The 10,119-nt window shown below is 34.7% G+C and overlaps 1 protein-coding gene across 1 annotated transcript in view; it reads left to right on the top strand.

The window, feature by feature from the left end:
• Window positions 1-3,224: 3,224 nt before the first annotated feature.
• LOC105553119 (SHC SH2 domain-binding protein 1-like) overlaps window positions 3,225-10,119 on the top strand; it is a gene marked incomplete at its 3' end in the record, with an annotated part of 38,153 nt that continues 31,258 nt past the window's right edge. Inside the window, 2 exon segments of the mRNA XM_011999079.1 lie at window positions 3,225-3,328; window positions 5,864-6,043. Coding sequence (XP_011854469.1) covers window positions 3,225-3,328; window positions 5,864-6,043 — 284 coding nt within the window.

Genomic DNA, 10,119 nt, shown 5'->3' with positions numbered 1-10,119 from the left:
AAGGGGGAATGAGGGAGGAAAGAAATAAGCTATCTCAGTAGTTTTGGAGTTAGTGATGAGGACATTTGAGAGAACTTAATTCAGACGGCTTCAGTATGTTTGCTCAGGACATTAGATTATCACTGCCCTTGATATTACTGGAAAGAGAAGTGAGTGCAATAATTGGGGTAAACCTCAGCAACTCGTTGCTGTACTTTGTATCACACGTCAGAGGTACAGGTTAAATTTATATTTGATCATCAAATTCATTTGAACTAAAGAACTTTTAACTGTTTTTGTTAAGAAAGCTATTTTTTAATTAGATACCTATTCCGTAAAAGTACTTGAGAGACTAGCATGGTATACCCAATCACAGTAATTTCAGAAACAATAAAAAGTACAGGATTTATTCTTTGATAACAAATGTTTTCAATAAACATTGTACTGATTTTGAAATATAAAAGATTATTAGAATGAAGGTGAAATTTTTATTTTTTGCAATAAATATTTACACATTGAAAGCTGCTTATGCATTATTTTGTGATGTGTTTTATATCCCATCTTGCATGAGGGGATCAAGAAACTTTTAAGACAGGGCCAAACTACAGGATACAAGCAATGTACACATAGCAATATCCCACCTTGTAATTTAAAAAGATGTATGTTTATATTAAGTGTTATTCTATGACTGAACTGATGAATTTGGAATGGTTTATCTGATGAGAAATGAGTATGTTCAACTGAACTGTAATCACAACTGTAGAATTCCTCACTTAGAAGACTATGGTGAATACTTATAGGATAATGGTATAAATGAACTTGACGTGTTGCAATAACGATACGCCACACCATTTGCTAGTCATCTTTGATATTTATCCTTTCAGGGTCATGATGGCTGTTCTTATTGAAGATCTTTTTTTAATCATTGCAATATGTGCACTTTTGTAATTTATAGTTAGTTGAAATATAATCTTTTGACACCTTAAATGCATGTCTTATGAAATTCACATTATATAAAACTTTTATCTAGGGAAAGATAGGATAAAGGAAGATAGCATATAGCTCTGCGAATCTTACAAGGTGAAAAGAAATTTGTCAGAATAGTAGAGGAAAACATTTCAGATATAAAGAACAGTGTACACTGATGAAGGGATAAAGAGAAAGTCATATTGGAAATTATTAGTACTAAATAACAGGCTTAGTATGTTACAAAGGTACTATTATAAAGTGAAGGAAAATATACAGTGTTAGTTTATCTGTTTCTTTTAGATTTTTAATTTTTTTTGTTTCTGATGGTTTTGTTCATTGATGCTGGGTGGATGAAATTGTGACTGAAGCTGTGAGATGATTGTATGGCTTGACTCCGGTGACATCTAGTGTCCTGCCAAGTGATTTGTTGAAGTTTTGTAGAATTAGAAGTATTTCTTAAAGAAGCAAATACTCCACTAGAGACTAAGCTTTATTTGAACTTTCATTTTATAAAAAAAGAAATATTTTTTATTCATGTTGGTAAAAGACTATAGCTTTTGTCTGTTTTAAGTAGTTCATTTGAATGAAATTACGAATTTTTGAGCAGAACAAGACTTAAAATTGATGTCGGGGAGAGAGCAAGAAAGGCTTCAAGGATGTGAAAATAACCAGCCACAGGTATGTAAAAATTCAATTTCAAATTTCTGTTTTCCTTTGCTTTGCTAACATAGCATAGTTCAAATGAAGTTACCTTTGGCCTTTTAGAATCAGTTGATTATAATTTAATATTTAATTGGAAAACATTTTAATTGGTTATACAACTGAAAATATTCTCAAAATTTATAGTGATTTACAGCTAATTTTTTCCGTTGGAAATGAAGCCAAAAGTTCCCGAATATTGTTTGCTGTTTATTTTTATAACATCCTAATAGAGAAGATAACATCAAATACTGAATTATAATTTTAAGCAATCAAAATTATGAACAATTTAACAGTGATGGCTGCTGACTTGGATTCATGTTAAAGGAGTAGTCATTGCTATTGGGTCAAAATTTGCAATTTTATTTATTACTGGTCACTAATACTGTGATTAAACTTGTATTCTCCATTGTGACTTATTTATTTATTTTTTTAAGATGAAGTATTGCCCTGTGACCCAGGCTAGAGTGCAGTATCATGATCTTGGCTCACTGCAACCTCCACCTCCTGAGTTCAAGTGATACTTCTGCCTCAGCCTCCTGAGTAGCTGGGATTACAGGCACGTGTGACTACGCCCAGCTAATTAATTTTTTATATCTTTAGTAGAGACAAGCTTTCACAATGTGGGCCAGGCCAGTCTTGAATTCCTGACCTCATGATCCGCCCGCCTCAGCCTCCCAAAGTGCCGGAATTACAGACATGAGCCACCGTGCCTGGCCCGTGATTTTTAATTTGAATTTTGGTATCTCTGTTCAGGGAGAGAATGGGGTCGTAAAGTCAACCCAAATGACTATCAGTAGAACCGGACTTTGCAGAATGGGAGCTTTGGTGTTAGGGTACAAACAGTAACTTTGTAACTTATGTCTATATGGCAAATCTGTATTGGTAAAAATTTTTTAATCTACTGTCATTAGTGGACCTTAGAATATATTGAAATTTGACTTAAGACGATAGTCTATATAGAACAGCTACATAACACTATCATATTACAGTATATAATTTGAATTAAATTGTAAGAATTTGCCTTTGTTTCTGACTAGTTTTGATTTTGATATCTATTAAAGATTGTCTACTCACCAATTAGTAATCTTTGGGAAAAAAGCACTCAAGTGTGCTACTGTTTGTTCAGAGTATCACTATTTCAGGTACAGAGAGAAAATCGTCCTAAGTGAAGATGCCTTTGTAATACTGCAAACCACCTTTTAATTCATTTTTGGTAAATTAAACACATAATGAATTAATCTTAGTCCAAACAGTTACAAAGCTAAGATTGATGGTTTATATTTTTCCCCTCTTTGAGGCTAAGGTAAACATAGATTAAGAAGTTTAAGAATTAAATTTTTATTATTTTTAAATTTTATGTTTCCATACTTGATTATTTAATGACAAAGTTATCTAAAACATGCCCCCTGACAGAGAAGACATCTGACAAACAAAACTAGCAAATTAACCTTCCACTTCGTATCTGCAAAAAATGTCCACAAACAGAAGTGAACAAGTATGTAATAGCATACATCTCTATATGTGGCAATCCTTTGTGTGCAAAAATAAGAGAAAATGTGCATCCAACAAGGCACATGACGGTGGAAAAAACTTTAAATCTCATCACAATTGAGTTAAGGGAGAGTTTGAGTGAAATTTGTGAAGACTCCAAAACTTCTGATTGTTCAGAGGAGACACTGTAGGAGGAAGAAATGTAAAGAACATACCCTCTAATTTGACAAATAATATATATGATTGTCAGGAAAAAATGCATCTGGAGTACTTATCTGTGTAGTGTTCCAGATATTTTCTGAACAAAAATAGTTCAGTCTCATAAACGTCTTTCCATTCCATTTCTACTCTGGGTCCCCAGAATATGGTTGCCAGTCATCTTCTGATTTTTCTTTAAAAAACGGAAATAAAGTATGCTGTGAAAATAATAACAAACCAGACACTATACATGTATTTAACACAGACCAGGAGAATTTTTATAATGACACAAAGTGAAAAAGCAAGGAACCCAGAAGTAGTTACCATTGAAATAAAAGAAGACCAAGAGTGTAATAGGCCTCTACAAATAATGAAAAACTCCCCAAAATAGCACTAATTGCAAATTGGACATCAGAAATGTGCTGCCTCAGTGTAGTGATCCAAAAAACCTTTTAGATTTGTGGCTTACCTCCTCTAGAGAAATGAAGCATGTGAGTAAACAAAAAGGCGTGGTGTTTCTGTTGTTACAGACACAAGAATACAAAACCAGTAACAGAACTTGTTCTGGAAACCATTATATTATAATTGCAGTGCAAATAACTGAGGAAGAATAGAACTTGGATTAGTAAATGGGCATTTTTCACCACTACGTAGTGATAGAGCATCAGAAGTATATCTAGAAGAATAGTTACAGCACCATATACGAAGACCGAAGAATGAAGTAGTCATATTAAAACTATAGTTCCTGACTTTGAAGAAAGAAAAAGTTCAACTTGAGAAAGACTTAGGGGGTCACTTGTTGCTACTTGTGTTTTTTCTTCTGATCAATTGGTGCATTTTAGTTTTTTACTTATGTAAAGCTCTTGTGTAAACTGGGGTTTCTAAATACATAATTATGTGTAGAAATAGAATATTTCTCTATTTAAATAATAGAAGCTCAGGACAACATTCTACAATCTTTGTTTCTTAATCAACCCAAGTCTATCAGTTTTCCAAGTGGCAATGGGGACTGGGAAACTAATCTGTTCGTGTACCATGTATATGAATACTTCTGAACTAGGGTAAGCATACTATAAAGAATATAAATTGTAAAGAATATATATTATTTATGTAAGATGTATATAATATAAAGATTTTAATATATAATATGCAATATATAATAAAGAATACAATTAGCTCTAGGATCTAATTTTTCCCTATTAAAGATGAAGTGTACTTAATAAAGTGGGAAATCAGTGGGAAGGAAGCAGTGACTGAGAAGTGATATCAAAATGTATCCTTGAGAGTTGGAACAAATATTCATAAAGGAAATTATGTTGTATGTTGTGCTTTGAGGTGTGCAAGTTGATCCATTTAATTCAGTATGTTGGGGCTTATAATTTCATCCTGATCACCTTAAATATGTTTGAAAACCAATGTATATGGATACATCTATTTTTTAATCACCACTCTTACATGTTTCTGTCAAATCCGCTTTCAACGTGATTTTAATAAAGTTTTAGCATGTATAACTTTATTATACAAGTACTATAGAATCTCAGCCAAAAATTTAGTTTTTGACTCCAAAGTAGAAACCTGAATTCTGTACATTGAGTCTGAAAGATAGACAAAAATCTGGTGATACTCACCTTTAAAAGTAAAAGTAGATGAGGCCTCTCAGCCCCTGCTGAGGTATTAAGTTACTTTCCCAGAGTGATACTTTTAATTCTTCAGATTAATTTGATGAATTTATCAGGTAATGTATCTGAGCTTTATGAAATAGTATTGGGTTTTGTGCCATAAAATGCTAGGAAATGCCACTTTAGGAGCATTGGATGAGTCATTTAATCTTTTTTGGTAATGGGGCTAAAGTAGATAATTACTTTCACTATTTCCCAGCTATAAAATGTCATGGTTACTGAATGTGAAATTCAGAAAGCATCTTAATTTTCCAGAACTCTATACTAGCATCTCAGCAGTTCACTCTCCTCCTTCTGTTTTTTTCAAATTTTGGTTCCTGTATTTCAGCAAGCACCGTCACATTTTTGATATCCTAGGATCCAAATGGAAAAAGATGAAGGGCAGTGGGGAACGCTTACTGCAGAAAGGGAAAAGCTTCCTTTCTGTTCCTGAAGCCCCACAATGTCACATTCTCTCATTCTGACTGGGGTAAACTCCAGGAGGTAAAGATAGAAGAGGATAATTTCATGGTTTTGTCCTTTTATTTCTCTATTACTGCTCATCACAAGGGGGTGAAAATTTACATTAGACAGCAAAGAGTGGATGGGAAATAAAAGCACAAATTTGGAATGGGCCCTTTTTGAAAGTTTGGAAAATTTTATTGTATTCACTGAAACAGAAACGAATCCAAATTTGTATGAATTTTGATGAAAAAATCATAATGTAACTTATCTGATAATTATATAATGATACAATGAAAGTAAGCATAAAATATTTTAATGACTTATGACAGACTGAGTCAAGTTATAAAATGAATGAAAACAAGTACTTTCTATTGGATAAAATAATGACTTTTTTTTCTTAGTGTCAAACTTTCATTGGAGGTTCCAGAAAAAAGGAAGAAGTGCAGAAATAAGAAAATGGAAGTGTCAAGAAATCTGTATGCTGATGACAATGACGATGATGATGAATTAATTCAAGAAAGAAGGAGCAGAGAACCTGATAATCACCAGTTTCCCAGGCAGAAGAGCGAACAATATAATAGGTAAACCTATAGCAATCTTTGATAGATTATTTATTGTACTATCAAATGAATTCTAATTTCAGGTAATATGCATGGTTAATGAATTTCATACTTTCACTAGAGATATTTTGTCTTGCCTGGTAATCAGAAAAATGCAAATTAACAAGCAATTAGTTACAGTTTTTCCAAGCATAATGGCATTTTATTAAAAAACAAGTAGCGTGGGCAAATGTGAAATAAAAGGTCGGTCGTACACTTGGTAAATCTTTATTGAAGGGTAGTTTAGTAGCATGTGTCACTTTACTTCTGAAACTGGATTCTGCAGGAAATATGACTTCACACATACACACAAGTTATGGGCATTTATTATATATTATAACATACAATAGGTCAACATATATATTCTGAGATATATCTGTGTGTGTGTGTATGTACATTGAGGTGTTTGTTAGAACACACACAGTGGCATTTTAGTAAAGTGTCGCTCCTCTACTTAAAAAAAAAGAATTTTGATGAATTCTTAGGTTGAGGATGAGGCCGGGTATGGTGGCTCATGTCTGTCGTCCCAGCATTTTGGAGGCCAGGGAGGGTGGATCATTTGAGATCAGAAGTTCAAGACCAGCCTGGCCAACATGGTAAAATCCCATCTCTACCAAAGTATAAAAATTAGCTGGCAGTAGTGGCGCACCTGTAATCCCAGCTACGTGGGAGGCTGATGCAGAACTATCACTTGAGCTGTGATCTTGCCACTGCACTCTAGTCTGGGTGACAGAGCAAGACCCTGTCTCAAAAAAATAGTTGGATTTATTACCTTCTGTAGTAAGAGATCTGTGCTGGTGAGGCACAGTCTCTTTACTGGAGCAGCTGCTGATCGTTACGTAAGGTTTTTGGAAGACTGGACTTGAAGGCTTGGCCGACTCTCACAGGCATAACTGGGTTGATATCATGTGGAGCAGTGTGGTTATCTGCATGAGACTGTTGTGGATTAGTTGGCGCTTCCAGGCATGCTGATGGGAGTGAGTGAGTCTCCGGATGTCTTTCAGAGGCAAGTAGCTGACGTTGGTTGGTGTTAGTGAGGCCAGTGGTCATTGATTGACTGACTAGATTTAAAATGGGTTCAGGGGGGCACCTGTTACCATGACTACAGGTCACCGTTTTCCTTAGTTTGTGGCAATGTTAATCAGATGTTTTCTGTTTGAAAGTTACTTTCTATCTTTTATCAACTATGGTCAAAATGAACAGTATGTCATATTCCAGAATTATATACTTACTTTTGAAGTTTGGGTCAAGAGAAGTTGTTTAATAAATGCTCTCAGAAAGTTTTTAGAAGCTTAGTCTTAAACAGAAAACTCATCTACATGTATTTTTGGTAAATAATTGCTGGATTTATTTTTGCTTTTTTGTGTCTTTTGGGGTTCAGGCTGAACTCCTAACATAATAATCTCCGATGGGAAATTTCATCCTTTTTGTAAATGTATGTAGGTATATGATAGTGATATTCTTATGCATGTGTTTACTACAGATAAAGTAATTACAGTTTTCTACTGGTGAATCCAGCTTTTCATATTAGGAATAGATACTTCACGATAAGTATACAGAAGTTTTTAAATGATTCTGTTTTCAAAGAAAATCCTATCTAATCAGAATAGTGCTATTTTTGAACTATGTATAAAGACATATAGGTATTTTAAAAATAAGTGTTTTTCCCTTTAAGGTGTTTTGTTTTTTTCAGGTTATTTGTGCCTCCTGGTATTTTGAAAATTCACGTGAAATGTATTAAAACAAAATCTATGGCACAAATCCAACTATGACCCCATGTCTGAGAGTCACTGCTTGCAGGCAGTGAGCTCCAGCCTTTTAGTGTAGCATTCAAGCTTAGTGTAGCATTCTTCTCTCAGTGTTTGCTTTCCTGTGTTTTACACTTTACCTTTCAAGTTCCCAGGAAACAACTGGATGTCATGTGCCTAATCCCTGTGCTCACATTCTATTCTTTATGTAGAATGGTTTTCTCCTACTCTTCTGGGTTTTGTTGTTGTTGTTGTTGTTTTTGGCCTGGTGAGCTCCTCTTGTGTTTTGCTTCTTACATAAAGTCTTTCTCATGCTCAGATATAAATTTTTCTAGATCAACTCTTACATATTGCATTGTGTCATAATTATCTGAATGCCTATTTTGCTTTTTTTTTCTGAGACAAAGTCTAGCTTTGTTGTCCAGGCTGGAGTGCAGTGGCACAATCTTGACTCACTGCAACCTCTGCCTCCTAAGTTCAGGTGATTCTCGGGCCTCAGCTTCCTAAGGATTACAAGCGTGCACCAGCACTCCAGCTAATTTTTGTATTTTTGATAGAGCAAGAGTTTGGCCATGTTGGCCAGGCTAGCCTCAAGTGATCCACTTGCCTTGGCCTCCCGAAGTGCTGGGATCCAGTGTGAGCCATCATGCCAAGCCTGCTTATCTGTTTTTGTTTTTTGTTTTGTTCTGTTTTTGAGATGGAGTCTCACTCTGTCACCTAGGCGGAAGTGCAATGGCGCGATCTAGGCTCACTGCAGCCTCCACACCCCAGGTTCAAGCAATTCTCTGTCTCAACCTCCTGAGTAGCTGGGATTACAGGTGCCTGCCACATGCCCAGCTAATTTTTGTATTTTTACAAAATACAAAAGAGGGTTTCACCATCATGCCAGGCAGGTCTTGAACTCCTGACCCCTTGATCCACTTGGCTTTGGCCTCCCAAAGTGCTGGAATTACAGCCACTGTGCCTGGCTGATTACTTTTGTTTTTAAAGCTGAGAATATACGTTTTCTTGTATGTGCTGGAACTTCAAAATGGGTTTTTGAATTAGTAAATAAATAGAGATGGAGAAGACTATGAATTTCACAATAAATTTTTTATTCTTTGTAAGTAGAATTATTAGAAAACATTGGCTTTTCAATAGGTTTGTTAAAGTAGTGATCATCCGTTGTATGTAAAGGAAGTAAAGAAAAGTAAAAGTTTTAAAAATACACCTCAAAAGAACCTGTGATTACACCAGTGTTTGAGAAGGCCAATGTATGTATGGGTGTTCTACCCAGTCTAGAAGACTGTTAGTCTTCTAGGAAAACAATGATAGCAGTTTTAGTGACATGGTTAAGGATGAAGGAGGATAAAATGTCTGATTTTCTTATTTCCCTGTGAAGGAATATTAGAAGTGATTCCTTTCTCTGGAAATAAACTAGTGTAGACAGCCTAATCTAGAGCATAAGTCAACTGTATCATTGCTGCTGGATGATTAAGATGATTAGTGCCTTTGTCAAGGAGGAGTTTCAACTGGTTGCCATGGAACCCTGACTGTAGTGGCTGAGCACAGAAAACATTTGAGAGAACTTTGACTGCAAAATGGAGTAGAGGAATGGGTGACAAGTAAAGAAGAAAAATGTGAGATTCAAAGGACTTTTGTTTCTTTTTCTATTTTGGAATGGAAGCTGTTAGAGTCTTTTTTTTGTTTGTTTGCTGTTTCAAATGATCCAGTAGAGAAGAAATGTGTCTGGAATTTAGTTTCGTTTGCATGTCTGAGCATTGGAAAGTTTGATCCATTCTCTTTTAAATATTTATAGTAAATCAATTATTCTTACAATTTCTATTCATGTATCATTTTATCGGAAGAGGTTTTTCTTTCAGAATTGGTTCAGGAATGGAATATTTTAATGTAATGGTACATGAAAATAATCTAAAAGTTAAACTCACATGCATTTGTTTTTAGAAATTCTGTAATAAACACAGACACTTTGGTCATATTGAATAGAATTTAAACATCCCTTGATGATTTATATGTCACAGTACCTTTGAAAGTAGTATCATGAATAGCTGTGCTTTAACAAGGTACTCTAAAATACAGGTGTGTCACCTTTCTGGTTTTTCAGATTCTGGGGAGGGGGAGGCTTTCTAATGAATAATAGAGAAGGCAAGCTACTGAAATCGTTCACTGCAGACTGTAACTTTTGGATTGTATAGTTCAAAGGTTAAAAAAAAAATGTTTGTCTGGACCAACCATGTCTTTCACATGTATTGTACATTCAGTAAGTGTTGGTTGAATGCATAAATTAATAGTTGAATGAATGATGTTTTT

The sequence above is a fragment of the Mandrillus leucophaeus genome, unplaced genomic scaffold (assembly GCF_000951045.1).
Source record: "Mandrillus leucophaeus isolate KB7577 unplaced genomic scaffold, Mleu.le_1.0 Scaffold1162, whole genome shotgun sequence".
NCBI classification, from domain to species: Eukaryota; Metazoa; Chordata; class Mammalia; order Primates; family Cercopithecidae; genus Mandrillus; species Mandrillus leucophaeus.
The sequence above is the reverse complement of the archived record's forward strand: the minus strand, read 5'-3'. Positions and strand labels throughout refer to the sequence as shown.